The 21,856-nt window shown below is 36.9% G+C and overlaps 1 protein-coding gene across 2 annotated transcripts; it reads right to left on the bottom strand.

Annotated features, from left to right (window-relative positions):
• Positions 1-227: 227 nt before the first annotated feature.
• Positions 228-21,623, bottom strand: LOC131968742 (uncharacterized). Of its 2 annotated transcripts, XM_059329743.1 has the most exons (25): positions 21,575-21,623; positions 21,304-21,363; positions 20,858-20,911; positions 19,845-19,904; positions 19,227-19,286; positions 18,773-18,826; positions 18,047-18,106; positions 17,347-17,406; positions 16,888-16,941; positions 16,177-16,236; positions 15,748-15,804; positions 14,118-14,177; positions 13,439-13,637; positions 13,154-13,302; positions 5,276-5,483; positions 4,993-5,147; positions 3,890-4,906; positions 3,579-3,796; positions 2,955-3,468; positions 2,644-2,861; positions 2,029-2,542; positions 1,718-1,935; positions 1,094-1,607; positions 783-1,000; positions 228-685 (listed from the first exon to the last, which is right to left on the bottom strand). In XM_059329743.1, the coding sequence occupies exons 1-25, from the start codon at positions 21,605-21,607 to the stop codon at positions 616-618; spliced, it is 4,884 nt and encodes a 1,627-aa protein (XP_059185726.1). In that variant the 5' UTR covers positions 21,608-21,623; the 3' UTR covers positions 228-615. The 2 variants fall into 2 exon arrangements, with proteins under 2 accessions (XP_059185726.1, XP_059185727.1); XM_059329744.1 differs by lacking the exons at positions 13,154-13,302; positions 13,439-13,637; positions 14,118-14,177; ... (9 more) ...; positions 21,304-21,363; positions 21,575-21,623 and adding exons at positions 6,186-6,334; positions 6,468-6,654; positions 7,075-7,415.
• Between the last annotated feature and the right edge of the window lie 233 nt (positions 21,624-21,856).

Here is a 21,856-nt window from a genome sequence, read left to right as displayed (position 1 = left end):
TAGAATAAAATACATGAAACTGTTCAAATCTAACCCACCTGTCCCCCAACCTATACGCTTTAGAAATGAACACAAAATCACATGAGATACAAAGTACAAAAAAAATTAAAAACTTTGTGCAATATAAAATAAATTAAATGTAGGCCTGTTGTAAAACACTCTGTGCCACATTGTAGTGTACTGTAGCTTGCTTTGGTTTGGTTTGTGCACACTGTGATGAGTCAGTGTTAATTGGTGTAATCATTTATTAGGCAAACAGTAAATCACATTGTGTGTCCCGTTTACATATAGTTCAGTTTATGTACGCAAATGGCATTCTTATTCTGTTATAAGTTGTGAAGCATTATCAAAATATTGAGGAAATCCTTCATCAAAGAAACTTATGCTTAATAGGTGAAAATAATAAATGTTGCAAAACCATTAACTCTTAAACTATAAATGCTGTCTTGTCCAGCTCAAAGCAACCCTTACTAATAATATGAATAATTACAAAAGAAGAAGAGAGAAAACATATAATAGAGCAGCATGTGCATTCTAGTAATTGCTTGTGTTAAATAATCATCTTAATTTTTTTTGTGTGGAACATGTGTCCTCATCCACTTTGTATCAAAGCCTTCAGACGATGCCTTTAGCCTTCAGCTCCTCTTTGACTCTGCTCAGGTAGTCAGGGTCAGGGTACCCAAACCTGTAGAAACACAGTATGTACATGTTAATGTGGAACATTTCAGTAGATTGACAGTAATAATGAATATTCAGAGAGCTAAGAGATTTGGGTACTGTACCCCTGTGCTCCTCCTGTCTTGGAAGTCTTATGTTGAATGTCGTTCCAGATCACCTGGTTGTCCATCCCAGTCGTTCTGGACGTCCCAACAGTGAAAATGAGCCTCTGGTCAAACGCTTTCTTCAGCAGCTTCAGCACCTCGTTGCCCTCTTTGTTGTCTGGCAGATATGCTGTTCTAGAAATACTGTGATAGCGCTGTCCAGGATTTGGATGCCTTGACTGCAAATGAAAAAAGAAGTATAGAACTTACTGGTAATGAACATATTAGAATTTAACTTAGTTATTCTCAAATATGTAAATTAGGGGATTTACCGTCTGTACTCCACTAGACATATTATAGGTGATGTTTATAGTGCCGCAGCCTGAGAATCCAGGGAGGGAATAGGAACTTCTATCCCATGTCATGTGTCCATCAGGCTGGTCTCCCTCCATCACACCAAAGACATCTCTGCATACTGGACAGATAGGTCCCATGTTTTTTGTTGCCTGTGTCAGGCATTCTTCACAAAACTCATGTTTACACTTGAGCTGTTTCTTAATAGTAAATGTATCCATGCATATGGGACACTTGTCATCTTTACTATCCCCTGCTGTCGCTCCTTCTTCTGTGGATGCTTCAGTGTAGTACCCTGATTGTTCTTTCAACACAGAAAGTCCTCTGGAGGCCCCCTCCAACTGATGAACATTAGTCAAGTTCTTCAGCGAGTGACTGAACCCCATGGCACCATGTTGTTGGGTCAAGCTCAGGGGTGATGTGTTCGTGATGCCTTTAGCCTTCAGCTCCTCTTTGACTGTGCTCAGGTAGTCAGGGTCAGGGTACCCAAACCTGTAGGAGCACAGTATGTACATGTTAATGTGTAACATTTGTGACATTTCTGTAGATTGACAATAAAAAAAAAATGTCTTTAAAAGAGCTAAGAGATTTGGGTACTGTACCCCTGTGCTCCTCCTGTCTTGGAAGTCTTGTGGTGAATGTTGTTCCAGGTCACCTGGTTGTCCATCCCAGTCGTTCTGGACGTCCCAACAGTGAAAATGAGCCTCTGGTCAAACGCTTTCTTCAGCAGCTTCAGCACCTCGTTGCCCTCTTTGTTGTCTGGCAGATATGCTGTTCTAGAAATACTATGATAGCGCTTTCCAGGATTTGGATGCCTTGACTGCAAATGAAAAAAGAAGTATAGAACTTACTGGTAATGAACATATTAGAATTTAACTTAGTTATTCTCAAATATGTAAATTAGGGGATTTACCGTCTGTACTCCACTAGACATATTATAGGTGATGTTTATAGTGCCGCAGCCTGAGAATCCAGGGAGGGAATAGGAACTTCTATCCCATGTCATGTGTCCATCAGGCTGGTCTCCCTCCATCACACCAAAGACATCTCTGCATACTGGACAGATAGGTCCCATGTTTTTTGTTGCCTGTGTCAGGCATTCTTCACAAAACTCATGTTTACACTTGAGCTGTTTCTTAATAGTAAATGTATCCATGCATATGGGACACTTATCATCTTTACTATCCCCTGCTGTCACTCCTTCTTCTGTGGATGCTTCAGTGTAGTACCCTGATTGTTCTTTCAACACAGAAAGTCCTCTGGAGGCCCCCTCCAACTGATGAACATTAGTCAAGTTCTGCAGCGAGCGACTGAACCCCACGGCACCATGTTGTTGGGTCAAGCTCAGGGGTGATGTGTTCGTGATGCCTTTAGCCTTCAGCTCCTCTTTGACTGTGCTCAGGTAGTCAGGGTCAGGGTACCCAAAACTGTAGAAGCACAGCATGTACATGTTAATGTGGAACATTTGTGACATTTCAGTAGATATAATGAATATTCATTAAAAAGAACTAACAGATTTGTACTGTACCCCTGTGCTCCTCCTGTAGTGGAGGTCTTGTGTTGAATGTCGTTCCAGATCACCTGGTTGTCCATCCCAGTCGTTCTGGACGTCCCAACAGTGAAAATGAGCCTCTGGTCAAACGCTTTCTTCAGCAGCTTCAGCACCTCGTTGCCCTCTTTGTTGTCTGGCAGATATGCTGTTCTAGAAATACCATAATAGCGCTGTCCAGGATTTGGATGCCTTGACTGCAAATGAAAAAAGAAGTATAGAACTTACTGGTAATGAACATATTAGAATTTAACTTAGTTATTCTCAAATATGTAAATTAGGAGATTTACCGTCTGTACTCCACTAGACATGTTATAGGTGATGTTTATAGTGCCGCAGCCTGAGAATCCAGGGAGGGAATAGGAACTTGTATCCCATTTCATTTTTCCATCAGGCTGGTCTCCCTCCATCACACCAAAGACATCTCTGCATACTGGACAGATAGGTCCCATGTTTTTTGTTGCCTGTGTCAGGCATTCTTCACAAAACTCATGTTTACACTTGAGCTGTTTCTTAATAGTAAATGTATCCATGCATATGGGACACTTGTCATCTTTACTATCCCCTGCTGTCGCTCCTTCTTCTGTGGATGCTTCAGTGTAGTACCCTGATTGTTCTTTCAACACAGAAAGTCCTCTGGAGGCCCCCTCCAACTGATGAACATTAGTCAAGTTCTTCAGCGAGTGACTGAACCCCATGGCACCATGTTGTTGGGTCAAGCTCAGGGGTGATGTGTTCGTGATGCCTTTAGCCTTCAGCTCCTCTTTGACTGTGCTCAGGTAGTCAGGGTCAGGGTACCCAAACCTGTAGGAGCACAGTATGTACATGTTAATGTGTAACATTTGTGACATTTCTGTAGATTGACAATAAAAAAAAAATGTCTTTAAAAGAGCTAAGAGATTTGGGTACTGTACCCCTGTGCTCCTCCTGTCTTGGAAGTCTTGTGGTGAATGTTGTTCCAGGTCACCTGGTTGTCCATCCCAGTCGTTCTGGACGTCCCAACAGTGAAAATGAGCCTCTGGTCAAACGCTTTCTTCAGCAGCTTCAGCACCTCGTTGCCCTCTTTGTTGTCTGGCAGATATGCTGTTCTAGAAATACCATAATAGCGCTTTCCAGGATTTGGATGCCTTGACTGCAAATGAAAAAAGAAGTATAGAACTTACTGGTAATGAACATATTACAAATTAACTTAGTTATTCTCAAATATGTAAATTAGGGGATTTACCGTCTGTACTCCACTAGACATATTATAGGTGATGTTTATAGTGCCGCAGCCTGAGAATCCAGGGAGGGAATAGGAACTTGTATCCCATGTCATGTGTCCATCAGGCTGGTCTCCCTCCATCACACCAAAGACATCTCTGCATACTGGACAGATAGGTCCCATGTTTTTTGTTGCCTGTGTCAGGCATTCTTCACAAAACTCATGTTTACACTTGAGCTGTTTCTTATTAGTAAATGTATCCATGCATATGGGACACTTGTCATCTTTACTATCCCCTGCTGTCGCTCCCTCTTCTGTGGATGCTTCAGTGTTGTATCCTGATTGTTCTTTCAACACAAGTCCACCAGACGCTCCCTCTGACGATGATTCACTGAACCAAGAGGCCCCGTGGTGTGCTTCAGTGTAGTACCCTGATTGTTCTTTCAACACAGGTCCACCGGAGGCCCCCTCCAACTGATGAACATTCGTCAAGTTCTTCGGTGAGCGACTGAACCCCACGGCACCATGTTGTTGGGTCAAGCTCAGGGGTGATGTGTTCGGGTTGCTGATGGTCAGCGGTGTGTCTTGAGATGCCTGTGTGCTCTCTCCAACAGTAGTGCTGGTATTTCTTGGTGCATTCAACGACTGTCTGATGGCATCTTGACCTCTTCTTGGCCCACATACAGTCATTTCTTTAGAGGATACAGTTAGAAAAAGGTTGTTCTCAGGTCTCTGGATGATACTCAGTGTGTCCCTCCACTCCTCTGGATTCACTTTGGTGAGAGGAACAGTGAAGCCCTTGGATTCCCCTGAGCACTTATGAACAAGGTTAATGAACTCAGAGAAAGCGTAATTTGGATTTCCATCTTTTGTGTTTGCTTCAAATGTCAGCTTTGCTTCTGCCAGGATTTTACCTCCACTCTCCTTCTCTATACGCTTAATTTCCTCCTTGTAGGCCTGGTTCACATACCAGAAATGGAGCATTGGGATGTCACAAGTAAATGTGTCCCGACTTTGTTCCCCCAGTTTTTCTTCCACCTAAACAGAAATGCAATGAATTAATGAAAAAAACAAATTGAATGTAATGAATTTGCAATTTTCTATTAGACAGTAGGCCTACACACGTCTTGTGTCTCTGACGCGAATAAAGGAGGAACGTCCATTGAGGAATAATCTGTCTCCAGATCCGACTTTATCAGACCGTCAGACATTATTGTGACTGCACTCCCATCACTGGTGGAGAATGTTTGTCCTCTCAGTCTGTGAAGCTCACTCTGGGCTAGAACAGAAACAGACAAAATTAATTTGCTTCCAAAACACAAACCATAAAAATAAAAGCTCAAGAAACTCTATTTAAAGTTAACCAGGTTATATGAGGTAAGTGAGAACTAAACAGTCATACTGCACCTCGAGCAGGTGTAAGCTTCAGCACAACTATCCCGTCTGTTGAAGCACTTAAAACTGAGCAGGATGCTTCAATGCTGTTTCTGATGAACCAAAGCTGGAGAATTTGCTGTAGAAGCATTTTAAAGTTGAGTGGTCGATCACCATTTGACCACTCCACATAGAGACCAACAGTAGATTCATCTTTATCCTGGGATGACATCATCGCAGCCTGAAAACATGGCAAAAAACAGTAATTTTGTTATATTATTGCATAAACAATTTGGGTTATTATCCAGCAGAGGTGTGTTTTCTATTTTGAATTATTTAAAGAGGCAAAGGACAATTACTACAGTATTGACATGACATTAATAAGTACATTTTCACAAATAATTCAAGATAGTGCGCTTATATTCTTTAAACCTAATACATTAATATTAATGGAATAATACTTATCGCACAGCACAAATCACATTAGATTTTGGCAGCATGAAAGGTATTAAAAATAAAGATGAGGGAGATCTTGATTTTGTAGCCTGATGTGTATGGGAAGATTTTTTTTACTTTTTTACCCCAATAATATTGCACAGTATATAATACACATTATATTATAAATGTACATATATATACATTTTTCATACGTCTTGTTTGTAAAATCAGAATCTGTAATGAAACTCCAGCTGTAAGATAAATGTAGTGGATTAAAAAGTATGTTTCCCTCTGAGATATAGTGGAGTAGAAGTATAAAGTAGCATGAAATTTTAATACTCAAAAAAAGTAAAGTAAACTTAAATACAGTACTTGAGTAAATGTACTTAGTTACTTTCCACCACTGACCACAGTGTGGGCTGGAAGACTCTGCAGTGACACAAAACCTGTTGAAAATCAGCCAAGTATCCCTAAAATTAGCATTTCTTTACGACAAAGTACATACATCTTGTGGCTGTGGCATGGATGAAGGAGGGAGCGTCATTGAAGCATCTTCTGGTATTGGTTCCACAGACACAACAGATATTGTTGCTACTTTTTTCTTATCTTTCTCCTTTGGCTGCTTTCCATTCAGTTTCTGAAGATCATGTTGGGCTTACAGAGAAGACAAACACATAAACAATTTGCCTCATAAAGAAAGAAAAGAACATTGTCTTAGAGTCGCAATTAAATTGCAGTAGCACTGTATGTGTGTGATTTAATTGTACCTTAAAATTTCATACTATACCTGGAGCAGGCTGAAGACTTATTACAGCTCTCCTATTTGAGGCGTTTATAACTCTGCACTCTCCTTGATATTCGTCAATGCTGTTGGCCCAACTCTGAAGAACTTTCTGCAGCTCTACTTTGTATTTATGTCGTTTAACACTCTCCGACCACTTGACTGAGAGAAGCACGTGAACTCCATCTTTGTTCTGTCATAAAGTCATCAGAGCCAGAAAACATGTTACAGTCCATGTCAGTTTTACTAAACCAAAAAAAGCACAAAAATCCTCTAAGCCATTAAGCTTGAAGGTCTGGTTTGAAAACAACTTTTTCTAGGAATGTGTAAGGGTGGAAAACAGAAAGTGAATGACACCACTGGCACAGATTCAAAACAGAAAAACTCAAATTCATTACATATTTCATGCTTTGTTTTAGCATGCTCAGCATAGCACTGGAGGTCATGTACTGTAAGCATAAGATATTAGAGGTAATGTTTTTTCACTAAGCTAATATTACTTTCATCATGTTACATGTCAAAATGGCTGATGTGATAAAGGTTTATGAATACCTCAGCTCCTTTAATCTTTGATATGCTCCATTGTTCTACATTAGTTTGCTGAACGACTCACCTGCATGGACTCCACTGCGTCACAGCCTGACATGTTGACAGTCTTCTTCCTTTAACAGAGCAAATATCTGTGACAGAGGGGGTATTGTCGTCATGCTTCCATTTCTAAAAAAATAAATAACTCTTTTCTTCGACGTGTTTTTATTATAATTCATCACATATCGACATTATGAAGGAATGCTCTCGCTCGACTCCACTTTCTCTCGGTTACGACACGCTGATGATAACTTTGTTTGGCTCTAACTTTGCCTTCCACTCTTCTTAGCTTCTACATTTTTAACGCAACGTCACGTCACAAACTTTATGTCAACTTTTTGAACATACATGCAGCAGGTAAAACATTATGAAAATGACAAACAGTACCTTCGTCTGCTCTACACTTGAAACTCTGCGTCTTCCTGATAAATGAAACTGAAAGTGTTGAGACACCAAAACAAACAAACTCTCACTGTCACCCACTGTAGTCAAATTCAGTGGGCTGAGGTATCATTCCGTCACACTGTAAAAATAATCGCCTCAGTCATTTTTTGTCAAAATTGTTTTTTGTTGCCTAAATCATCTCCTCATGAAGCCGGCCACCTATGGTAAAATCGCCTACATCCTCCACATTAGATCATGTGATTTCACCCCTTTAAGATTATCTTGAAATCACGGTGGCCTTTGTCAAGTGTGTGACTTATTATGCCTACGTTCAAATAAAATGTGACTGAGGCAATTTTTTGAACCTGCCTTTGTTATTTAAGCAAGATATGGTAACACTTTATTTTGAAGGTGTCTACATAAGAGAGACACGAGTCTGTCACAAACATGACATGACAAGTGTCATGAACATTAATGTTACCATATCTTGCTTAAATCACAAAGGCATGTTCAAAAAACTGCCTAAGCCATTTATTTCTCTATTTCTAAGTTACATGATTTACACAGTGTTATTACTATGCCAATAGCCATCCTTTGTTACATCCTATTTGAGTGAAATGATCAATAAATGTCATATGTTACACTTTTGGTGAAGTTTTTTGTGTTTCCTGCAAAACTTTAAAAAATGAGTTTGGCGATTATTTTAACAGGGTGACGATTTGGAGGAACTACATAATTAGATGAAGATACCCATCAGTATATAAAGTAGTTAAAATATATGCCACCTTTTCTAGCTACATATTACATTGTGGATGATTCTGCAAAGTTGCCTAATCTTAATTTTGGAACTTTAAAAACATTTTCCTGCAAATACTTTATTTTGTATAGACACGTGTTTACCTTGGTGTGGGGGTTTCCCTAACAGTTCTGCTTTTACCTTTACTTATCTAGGCAGATATTGTAAAGTCCTAGGTCTTTGTAACAAGTTTTCAAGTGATGTTACCAACTGCTCCTGAGCGTTGTATGTACATTCTATAGTCTAGTGTCACTCAGTTGTACTCACCCTATGTAATGTCATTCACTCATTTGGATGTTTCTCTGTGAGGAAACCAATAACAAAAAGTACTATTTTTTAATGTAGGACTTTTAGGTGTTACAGACTATTTCTACAGTGTTAAATTAGTATGTTTACTTCTTCAGCCATTGTTCACAATGCAAAAAATTTTTGTTTGTATGTTCTTTTTAAGAAAAAAGTATAATCTTTGATCATTCTTGGGCATGCGTCTTAATAATTATCTCTTCAAGAGATTTTCACATAAAGCATGCAGGATTTGTGATTTTTAAAATCTTCAATATAAAACAGGAAAATAATTGGCTCAGTCAAACAATAAAAGGAAGGAAGTGATACAATTCATATCAACTAATAATAATATTAAGCAGAGTAGACTGGTAATAAAAATATGTAGAATAAAATAATACATGAAACTGTTAAAGTGTAACCCACTTGCCCCCCAATCTATACTCTTTACAAAAGTGCACAAAATCACACGAAATTACCAAAAAAGTACAAAATAAATCCAAACTTTATCTTAAAATGCTTTTTAAAACATAACTGTAGCAGTGTTGTGCAATATAAAATAACTCCTATGTAGGCCTGTTGTGAAACAGATCACACATATGGATGGAAGCCCAGAGTGCCAAACCAGTGTATTATTTATCATGACATTGTTCCACAGTGTATTGCATTATAACATATCCCTTTCTGGAGCATGAAACTCGGAGTTTCTCTCATTTCAGGGTTAACAATGTTAATGTTTGTCCAGTAACAAAAAGTACTATTTTTTAATGTATAGACTTAGTTGTAACAGACTATTTTTACACTGTTCAATTAGTACCTTTACTTCTTCCACTATTGTTCATAATGCAAAAATCAATAAAACTTTTTTATCTTTTAGTTTGAATGTTCTATATAAGAAAAAAGTATCATCTTTGATCATTCTTGGGCATGCGTCTTAATATTTTCACATAAAGTCTTTGTTATATTTAATATCTACAGTATAAAACAAGAAAATAATTGGCTCTGTAAAACAATAAAAGGAAGTGATAAAATTGATATGAATTAACAATTAATATTAATACAAGTAGATTGGTAATTGTTAGAGATTAATCAAATTTAGCAATTATCTGCATTATAACCTTTAGTAAATACTGCTTAAAAATGTATTTAGAAAACATAAAACAGATTGTATATGCCAGGCACAGCACACAGAAAAAGGAGTATTAAAATAGAAGGACACACAGATAACACTTTGCATGCAACCACAATTTTGAGGGCAAGCAGATTTAACACAGACACACTCATAGAGTTACATTCAAGGTCGTAAACCCCGGTGGAGGCAGGCACTGACAAACACTAGATACAAGAAATAGAAGTGTGCTATTAGCTTTTTTCCTTCCACAGGGCGGTGTCTGGAAGCTGTAGCATCAAGAGGCGAAGGACTTAGCTTGTGTGCCATCAATAGGTGGGCCCAAGTCTAAACCATGGTGTTGCCCCAAAAGTTATGAACAATTAGATAGTTGTGCATTCACATTATAAAACTCTGTGTAAAAGTCAGATAGACACCGTTTCTCTGACGGTGGTTGCAGCTGTAGTACAAACTGTGATTTCTGATCAGATAAAGGCCCAAGTACATGCTCACTCTTTCATTTGTTAGTTTGTTTTTTTGCACAACAGATGAGAGGAGAGTAATATCTTTTTGACTATTATTAAGACAATAATGAAAGAGTGAATGATGTACATGGACCTTCTCTGTTCAGAAATCACAGGCTGCTAAGCAGTTAGCTGTAACCACCTCCCAGAAAAGGATGCCTATTCTTACTTTTACAGAGTTTTATAATGTGAATGTGCGACTATCTGATTGGTCAAAACTTTTAGACTCGGTCCGCCCATTTTGTTGGCACGCAGGCTAGTCCTAGCCTCTTGGTGCTTCAGCTTCCGGTCACCGCCCTGTGGAAGGAAAAAGCTAACAGCACACTTCTGTATCTTGTCTAGTGATCGTCAGTGCCTTTATCCACCTGGGCCCATGACCTTGAATTGTAGCATAAAGACTGCTTCAGTGTTTCATCTAATTGATCAAATATGTTGTTATGCGCAAAGTGTTATCAATATATCCTTTCTGTTGATACTCCTGATTTCTGTGTGCTGTGCCTGGCATATAAAATCTGTGTTTTATCCTTTGCTAAATATATTTCTAAGCAGCATTTTACTCAAGGTCATAATGCAGATTATTGCTTATTTGATTAATCTCTAACAAATTACTGGTTTAATAAATAGTTAAAGGATATCACTCTCCTCTCTTCTGCAAAAAAACAACAAACTTTAACATAATCAAAATATGTAGAATAAAATACATGAAACTGTTAAAATCTAACCCACCTGTCCCCCAACCTTTACTCTTTAGAAATGAACACAAAATCACATGAGATACAAAGTACAAAAAAAATTAAAAACTTTGTGCAATATAAAATAAATTAAATGTAGGCCTGTTGCAAAACACTTTGTGCCACATTGTAGTGTACTGTAGCTTGCTTTGGTTTGGTTTGTGCACACTGTGATGAGTCAGTGTTAATTGGTGTAATCATTTATTAGGCAAACAGTAAATCACATTGTGTGTCCCGTTTACATATAGTTCAGTTTATGTACGCAAATGGCATTCTTATTCTGTTATAAGTTGTGAAGCATTATCAAAATATTGAGGAAATCCTTCATCAAAGAAACTTATGCTTAATAGGTGAAAATAATAAATGTTGCAAAACCATTAACTCTTAAACTATAAATGCTGTCTTGTCCAGCTCAAAGCAACCCTTACTAATAATATGAATAATTACAAAAGAAGAAGAGAGAAAACATATAATAGAGCAGCATGTGCATTCTAGTAATTGCTTGTGTTAAATAATCATCTTAATTTTTTTGTGTGGAACATGTGTCCTCATCCACTTTGTATCAAAGCCTTCACACGATGCCTTTAGCCTTCAGCTCCTCTTTGACTCTGCTCAGGTAGTCAGGGTCAGGGTACCCAAACCTGTAGAAACACAGTATGTACATGTTAATGTGGAACATTTCAGTAGATTGACAGTAATAATGAATATTCATTAAAAGTACTGAGAGAATTGGGTACTGTACCCCTGTGCTCCTCCTGTAGTGGAAGTCTTGTGGTGAATGTCGTTCCAGGTCACCTGGTTTTCCATCCCAGTCGTTCTGGACGTCCCAACAGTGAAAATGAGCCTCTGGTCAAACGCTTTCTTCAGCAGCTTCAGCACCTCGTTGCCCTCTTTGTTGTCTGGCAGATATGCTGTTCTAGAAATACTATGATAGCGCTTTCCAGGATTTGGATGCCTTGACTGCAAATTAAAAAAGAAGTATAGAACTTACTGGTAATGAACATATTAGAATTTAACTTAGTTATTCTCAAATATGTAAATTAGGGGATTTACCGTCTGTACTCCACTAGACATGTTATAGGTGATGTTTATAGTGCCGCAGCCTGAGAATCCAGGGAGGGAATAGGAGCTTCTATCCCATGTCATGTGTCCATCAGGCTGGTCTCCCTCCATCACACCAAAGACATCTCTGCATACTGGACAGATAGGTCCCATGTTTTTTGTTGCCTGTGTCAGGCATTCTTCACAAAACTCATGTTTACACTTGAGCTGTTTCTTATTAGTAAATGTATCCATGCATATGGGACACTTGTCATCTTTACTATCCCCTGCTGTCGCTCCTTCTTCTGTGGATGCTTCAGTGTTGTTTCCTGATTGTTCTTTCAACACAGTTCCACCAGAGGCTCCCTCTGATGAAGATTCACTGAACCAAGATTCCCCGTGGTGTTTGATCGGGTCCCAGGGGGATGTTGCAACCTTCTGGTACAGATGAAGAAGAGCTCTGACAGCGTGGCTCTCCATTGCCTCGTTTCCTCCAGGTTTATTGTAGGAAGCTCTGACTTCCACTTCACCCTGACCTTTGTCTGATTCCTTAAAGTCCACACCAAACTTAGTTTTAATCTTAGTTACTTCCTTATTGAAGGAAGTAGTGATCAGCTTCCAGGAGCTCTCCTCCATGGTAAGTCCAGACTTGACAAGAGGGTCTTGGATCCACATGCCAATGCTCAGCGGTGTGTCTTGAGATCCCCATGCAGACTTTCCAACAGTAGTGCTGGTAGTTGTTGTAATTAAGGACTTTTTGATGGCTTCTAAACTTTGACTTGGCCCACAAGCTGTCATTTCTTCAGAGGATACAGTAAGCAAAAGCTTGCTCTCCTTGCTGTCTGCGATTTTGAATGCATCTTTCAACTTTTCTTGATCTAAGTACTTGAAAATTACACCATCTGATTCACCTAAACAATGCTGGACAAGGCTTGTGAACTCTGAGAAAGCTTTTTGTTGCCCTCCATTTTCCTGGTCTGCCCTAAATGTTACCACTACGTCCGATGTGATTGTAACTCCATTTTCTTTTGCTATACGATCAATTTCCTCCTTGTAGATGCGGCTCACGTACCAGAAGTGGCTCACTGCGACACTACAGGTCACATCTGCTGCTGAGGAAACTGCACTACTGTGCTCCCCCTGTTGCATTTGATCCTAAATAAAATACAATGATTAATGAAGCAAGAAGCATACATTTCTTATATATTTTTTTCCTCCATTTACGACACAGTACATACATCTTGTGGCTGTGGCATGGATGAAGGAGGAACCGTCATTGAAGCACCTTCTGGTATTGGTTTCACAGACACAACAGATATTGTTGTGACTTTTTTCCTATCTTTCTCCTTTGGCGGCTCTCCATTCAGTTTCTGAAGATCATGTTGGGCTTAAAGAGAAGACAAACACAAAAACAATTTGTAAATAAAAAAATAAAGAGAAGAACATTGTATTAAAGTCACAATAAAATTGCAGTAGTACTGTATGTGTGCAATTTAATTGTACCTTGAAAATTCATACTATACCTGGAGCAGGCTGAAGACTTATTACAGCACTCCCGTTTGAGGCATCTATAACTTTGCACTCTCCTTGATATTTGTCAATGTTGTTGGCCCAACTCTGAAGAACTTTCTGCAGCTCTACTTTGTATTTATGTGGTTTAACACTCTCCGACCACTTGACTGAGAGAAGCACGTGAACTCCATCGTTGTTCTCTGACGAAGTCTTTAGAGCCAGAAAACATGTTACAGTTAATGTTACTGGTGTACTAAGCTAAAAAGCACCAAATGCTCTATGATATTCACATTAAATTATCTGGTTTAAAGATAACCTTTTGGGAGAAAGTGCAATGCAATATGATGACAAAACATGCCCTAAGCAGACAGGCTTGATACAGCAGAGAGCATTAGGCTCAGATTACTTGGGACTTGTGCTTTTTAGGCTTTCACTTTCACATACAGTTTACAGAAGAACATACAGGCATGCTGGAACACAAACTGGATCACCTCTGTGGTGTTTTTTAGTTACTACTTGGAAATACATAAAAAAAAACATTCTGCCTCTATTTTCACACCAGTTTTAGACCGATTAATATCTGTTATTTAACAGTTACACACACACACACACACACACACACACACACTCTCTCTCTCTCTCTCTCTCACACACACACACACACACACACACACACACACACACACTTACCTCAGCCAACTTATCCTCAGATGTTGGAGGCTGCTTGTCAGCATTGCTGCTGTCAGCAGACTACGGGATATTTAATAAAAAAGACAACAGCAATTAATATTTCACGACATTTCAGGGGTAGATTTTTTACTCCACTATATCTTTCGTAGAGATAGACCGATATATATCGGCCGATATTTGCGTTTTTTACTTGTATCGGCATCGGCCAATACGTGCGTGCGTTCGCCGGTCAATTAACCCATTTCACTGAGCCAACAGCAGGCAAGGCTCGGTGCAACATCTGCCATTCGTTGGTGAGCTGCTGCTGATACCGGAAAAAAGAAAATATGTGGACTCATCTGAGGCGCCACCACCTCGAGGCCTATAACAACATACACATTGTTTGCTATCCAACTGTTAATGTGTTTTGTTAATAAATGTTTCTTTTTTTGTTTAAATTGAGACTTGTGTAACTTTTGTTATCATTGTGTATTTTTATCATGTAAATGGAGGGAGAAAAGGCAATATCGGCTTTAAGAATTGGCCCAAAAAAATCGGCAGCACATATCGGGGATCGGTTAAGACTGGAGTCAAAATAATTGGTATCAGCATTAAAAAACCCATATCAGTCGACCACTAATCTTTAGTTAGTCAGTACAAATATGTTCTGATGTATTATTATAGATCAGTACAACTATACCAGATGCAAAATTTTAAGTAATGAGGTAAGGCAGGACTTTTAAAATCAAATACTGGACTTGCACCAGACTGATTGATATGTGTTATTGAACATGTTAACACACAAACCTGCATACACGCACGCTCACACAAATAATTACCTCAGCAGACTTATCATGGGATGCTGGAGGCTGCTGGGTATAGGGGACAGTAGTCTACAGGATATTGAAATAAAAAAAGAGAATTGCTGTAAATAATAATTTACTACATTTTACCAAAAATATTGTAGTTATTTACCCCTCAATAACTTTTGTTAGTGATTACTTTACAGATACGGATCATTTATATGAATCATAATCAACAAATACATTCTGATGTGTTATTATAGACAAATTATAGTGGTAGTAGCAGGAGATCTGGAAAATTCTTGGAAAGCGCTTTTGTCAGTAGACTACAGGATTTTTAAATAAAAAAACAATTGTAGCAATTATTTATTTAATGCATTTTAGAAGAAAATATTGTAGTTTTTTTTTGTTTGTTTTTTTACTTCATTACAGTTTTTGGTTTTTATTACTTTACAAATTCAGATAGAAGCACAATCAACAAATACATTGAGATTTATTGTTATAGACAAAGTATACTGTGTATAGTATTAATAATTAATAGTATTTATAATCAGTGTAACTTTACCAGCTGCAACAAGTGATGCTTACACATTAATCCATCAATAGTTTGAATCTGATAATACATTTTGATTGTGATGTATGTGTTATTCTGATTCTGCAGAAATACTTGCAACTATAGCTGTGGTTTCTTTCAGTAAATTTAGTTGCTAATAATACTCCTGTAATTCTACTAAAGTAACATTTTGAAATGTAGGACTTTTAAAATGAAAAACTTGCCCCCGATGGTTTTCTATCTGTTATTGAACACACACACACACACACACACACACACACAGATAAATACTTACCTCAGCAGAATGATCATGAGATCTTAGAGGTGGCCGGACACTGCAGCCCTCCATAGACTGCGTGATATTTAAATTAAAAAAGAGAATTTCAATGATTAAATCTATACTACACTTCAGGGGGAAATGTTGTAATTACTTTACAGATACAGATTACTAATACATTATAATCAACAGATACATTCTGATGTATTACTTATTAGATGTAGATAATTAAACCCAGGACTATATAAAGTAGTTAAACTTTATCAGCTGCAACATTTAAAGTGATGCTTACACGTTAATTCATCAATAATTTACACCTAATAATAAATACTTCATACATAGAGAGAATGGGTGATTCTAATAAATACTTTAGATGTCTGTACTTTAAATACATTTTGTTGCTAATAATACTCCTGCACACACACACACACTCAGATAAATACTTACCTCAGCAGACAGATCATGAGAGGATTTTGGAGGATCCTTGACACCGTTGTTGTTAGCAAACTACAGGATATTTCAATAATAAAGACAGATGCAGGAATAATTGTTTTCATACACTACAGCTTTAAGTAATGATTACTTTACAGATACAGATTATTGATACAAAGTATAATCAACAAATCAATTCTGATGCAGGCAAAGCTACTAAGCACTATAAAAAGTAGTCAGCACAAAAATTTTAATCAGATAATTCAATATTCTGTATACATACAACGTTTTTTAAATCTTTTTTTGTTACTCCACTACAGCTTTAGTTAGTCATTACCTTACAGATACAGACTATTTATCTGAAGTATAATCAAAAAATATGTTCTGATGTATTATTATAGATCAGTGCAACTATACCAGATGCAAAATTTAAAGTCATGCATCTATTATTTTAATCTGATAATATAATATATACATTGTCCTGTATTGTACAAGATTAACTCAATTCACTGTCCTTACATTAAGCACATTTTGTAGCTAATAATTCTCTGATCTGTCTGTTCATGTTACATTTTGAATGCAGGACTTTTTGAATTAAATAGTGGACTTGCACCAGACTGGTTGATATCTGTTATTGAACATGTCAGCGCACACACACACACACACACACACACACACACACACACACACACACACACACACACACACAGCACTACAAATAATTACCTCAGCAGACTTATCATGGGATGCTGGAGGCTGCTGGGTATAGGCGACAGTAGTCTACAGGATATTGAAATAAAAAAAAGAGAATTGCTGTAATTAATAATTTACTACATTTTACCAAAAATATTGTAGTTATTTACCCCACAACAGCTTTTGTTAGTGATTACTTTACAGATACAGATTATTTATATGAATCATAATCAATAAATAATTCTGATGTATTGTTATAGACAAATTACAATGACAGTAGCAGGAGACTGACGACGATGCAAAAAACAAGAAAAAATTTGTATATTTTCTTGTTTGTTATGAAAGAAATATCTGTCATTGATACCGATAGTACTTTAAGTATATGTTTCTGCTAATACTCTTTTACTCTAGACTTGCACCAGACTGGTTGATACAACCCCCACCTTTATGTTAGTGAGCATGTCTCTCTCACACACTGAAACAAACACTTACCTCATGGAGCTGATCCAGAGATGTTGGAGGCTGCCGACCCTCACCACTGGCCTCAGTAGACTACAGGATATTAAAATAAAACAAAAAGCAAATAATATTTTGTACTTTTTCACTCCACAGACAATTGTGCCAATTACTACTTCAAAAAACAAGACAACTACTTTAATCTGAAGACAGCCACTGCAAACATTCACGTACAAAGCAGCTCCCCACAGTTGTCTTTGCTACTTTAAATAAAAAAGGGAACTGCAATGATTAAATCTTTACTACACTTCAGGGGGAAATGTCATAGTTTTTTACTCTACTACAGTTTTAGTTAGTAATTACTTCACAGATACAGATTATGAATACATTATAATCAACAGATACATTCTGATGTATTATTTATTAGATGTAGATAATTAAACCCAGGACTATATAAAGTAGTTCAACTTTATCAGCTGCAATATTTAAAGTGATGCTTACAATTGTTTAAATCTGATAATATAATATATACATTTTGTTTGTAATGTATGTGTTATTCTGCAAAAATACTTTAGCTGTGGTTACTTTCTGTACATTTAGTTGCTAATAACACTTCTGTAATTCTACTGAAGTTACATTTTTAATGCAAGACTTTCAAAATAAAAAATTGGACTTGCCCCAGACTGTTTTCTATCTGTTATTGAACACACACACACACACTCAGATAAATACTTACCCCAGCAGACAGATCATGAGAGGATCTTTGAGGATCCTTGACACCGTTGTTATCAGCAAACTACAGGATATTTTAATAATAAAGACAAATGCAGAAATAATTGTTTTCATACACTACAGCTTTAGGTAATGATTACTTTACGGATACAGATTATTGATACAATGTATAATCAACAAATCAATTCTGATGCAGGCAAAGCTACTAAGCCCTATAAAAAGTAGTCAGCACAAAAATTTTAATCAGATAATTCAATATACTGTATAGATATAAACATTTTTTATCTTTTTTTGTTACTCCACTACAGCTTTAGTTAGTCATTACCTTACAAATACAGACTATTTATCTGAAGTATAATCAACAAATATGTTCTGATGTATTATTATAGATCAGTACAACTATACCAGATGCAAAATTTTAAGTAATGCATCTATTATTTTAATCTGATAATATAATATATACATTATCCTGTATTGTATAAGATTAACTCAATTCACTGTCCTTACATTAAGCACATTTTGTAGCTAATAATTCTCTGATCTGTCTGTTCATGTTACATTTTGAATGCAGGGCTTTTTGAATTAAATAGTGGACTTGCACCAGACTGATTGATATCTGTTATTGAACATGTCAGCGCACACACACACACACACACACACACACACACACACACACACACACACACACACACACACACAGCACTCATACAGCACTCATACAAATAACTACCTCAGCAGACTTATCATGGTATGCTGGAGGCTGCTGGGTATAGGGGACAGTAGTCTACAGGATATTGAAATAAAAAAAGAGAATTGCTGTAATTAATAATTTACTACATTTTACCAAAAATATTGTGGTTATTTACCCCTCAACAGCTTTCGTAAGTGATTACTTTACAGATACAGATTATTTATATGAATCATAATCAATAAATAATTCTGATGTATTGTTATAGACAAATTACAGTGATAGTAGCAGGAGACTGACGACGATGCAAAAAACAAGAAAAAAATGGTATCTTTTTTTGTTTGTTATGAAAGAAATATCTGTCATTGATACCGATAGTACTTAAAGTATATGTTGCTGCTAATACTCTTTTACTCTAGACTTGCACCAGACTGATACAACCCCCACCTTTATGTTAGTGAGCATGTCTCTCTCACACACTGAAACAAACACTTACCTCATGGAGCTGATACAGAGATGTTGGAGGCTGCCGACCCTCACCACTGGCCTCAGTAGACTACAGGATATTAAAATAAAACAAAAAGCAAATAATATTTTGTACTTTTTCACTCCACAGACAATTGTACCAATTACTACTTCAAAAAACAAGACAACTACTTTAATCTGAAGACAGCCACTGCAAACATTCACGTACAAAGCAGCTCCCCACAGTTGTCTTTGCTACTTTAAATAAAAAAGGGAACTGCAATGATTAAATCTTTACTACACTTCAGGGGGAAATGTCATAGTTTTTTACTCTACTACAGTTTTAGTTAGTAATTACTTCACAGATACAGATTATGAATACATTATAATCAACAGATACATTCTGATGTATTACTTATTAGATGTAGATAATTAAACCCAGGACTATATAAAGTAGTTAAACTTTATCAGCTGCAACATTTAAAGTGATGCTTACACGTTAATTCATCAATAATTTACACCTAATAATAAATACTTCATACATGGAGAGAATGGGTGATTCTAATAAATACTTTAGATGTCTGTACTTTAAATACATTTTGTTGCTAATAATACTCCTGCACACACACACACTCAGATAAATACTTACCTCAGCAGACAGATCATGAGAGGATTTTGGAGGATCCCTGACACCGTTGTTGTTAGCAAACTACAGGATATTTTAATAATAAAGACAAATGCAGAAATAATTGTTTTCACACACTACAGCTTTAAGTAATGATTACTTTACAGATACAGATTATTGATACAATGTATAATCAACAAATCAATTATGATGCAGGCAAAGCTACTAAGCCCTATACAAAAAATGTAATTAGATAATTCAATATACTGTATACATATATATTGTGTATGGGTGATTCTGTTTAATAAGTTCTTCTGCTGATGGAACTTTAATTGCATTTTGCTGCAAATATTTCTGTATTTCTACTCAAGTAACATTTTGAATGCAGGCTTTTCAAAATAAAAAACTGGACTTGCACCAGACTGGTTTATATCTGTAAGCACACACGCCCAAATACCTACCTGGGCTGACTTATCATGAGATGTTGGAAGCTGCTGGATATAGTTTTACTTATAAGATCATTTTTCTACACTGTGGTTGTTTTACTTCCATCACTGACCACGATGCAAAAAAACAGGAACATTTTTTATCTTTTTTTGTTACTCCACTACAGCTTTAGTTAGTCATTACCTTACAGATACAGACTATTTATCTGAAGTATAATCAACAAAGATGTTCTGATGTATTATTATAGATCAGTGCAACTATACCAGATTTAAAATTTAAAGTAATGCATCTATTATTTTAATCTGATAATATAATATATACATTATCCTGTATTGTACAATATTAACTCAATTCACTGTCCTTACATTAAGCACATTTTGTAGCTAATAATTCTCTGATCTGTCTGTTCATGTTACATTTTGAATGCCGGACTTTTTGAATTAAACAGTGGACTTGCACCAGACTGATTGATATCTGTTATTGAACATGTCAGCGCACACAAGCGCTCACACACACACACACACACACACACACACACACACACACACACACACACACGGACACACGCGTTCGCTCATACAAATAATTACCTCAGCAGACTTATCATGGGATGCTGGAGGCTGCTGGGTATAGGGGACAGTAGTCTACAGGATATTGAAACAAAAAAAGAGAATTGCTGTAATTAATAATTTACCACATTTTACCAAAAATATTGTAGTTATTTACCCCTCAACAGCTTTCGTTAGTGATTACTTTACAGATACAGATTATTTATATGAATCATAATCAACAAATAATTCTGATGTATTATTATAGACAAATTACAGTGGTAGTAGCAGGAGACTGACGACGATGCAAAAAACAAGAAAATTTTTTATCTTTTTTTGTTTGTTATAAAAGAAATATCTGTCATTGAAACCTATAGTACTTTAAGTACATATTGCTGCTAATACTCTTTTACCCTAGACTTGCACCAGACTAGTTGATACAACCCCCACCTTTATGTTAGTGAGCACACACTGAAACAAACACTTACCTCATGGAGCTGATCCTTAGATGTTGGAGGCTGCCGACAATCAGCGCCTTGCTCAGTGTACTACAGGATATTAAAATACAATAAAAAGCAATTAATACTTTTTACTCCACAGACATTTGTGCCAATGACTACTAATACTAATAAACACAAGACAACTACTATAATCTGAAGACAACCAAACCACTGTAAACATTTACATATACAGCAGCTGCCCACAGTTGTCTTTGCTACTGTTGTATTGATCAGCATGAGTTTGCAGACTTATACTCACTTCCATGGCCTCCTCTGGGTCATTGGAAGACATTTTGACAGTCTCCTTCCTTTAACACAACCACAGAGATATTACACATATGACAGCAGTGTTTGTCGTTGTCATGCTTTCAGTTCAAACAAACAACAATCCTTTATTCGGCGTGTTTATGTAAAAGCTGTCACATATCGACATTATGAAGGAATGCTCTCGCTCGACTTTACTTTCGGTTACGACGCGCTAATGCTAACTTTATTTGACTCTAACTTTGCCTTCAGCTTTTCGCACTTCCAACATTTTTAA

Source organism: Centropristis striata, chromosome 3 (genome assembly GCF_030273125.1).
Source record: "Centropristis striata isolate RG_2023a ecotype Rhode Island chromosome 3, C.striata_1.0, whole genome shotgun sequence".
Classification (NCBI taxonomy): Eukaryota; Metazoa; Chordata; class Actinopteri; order Perciformes; family Serranidae; genus Centropristis; species Centropristis striata.
Note: the sequence above shows the minus strand (reverse complement) of the source record. Positions and strands in the feature narration are given on the sequence as shown.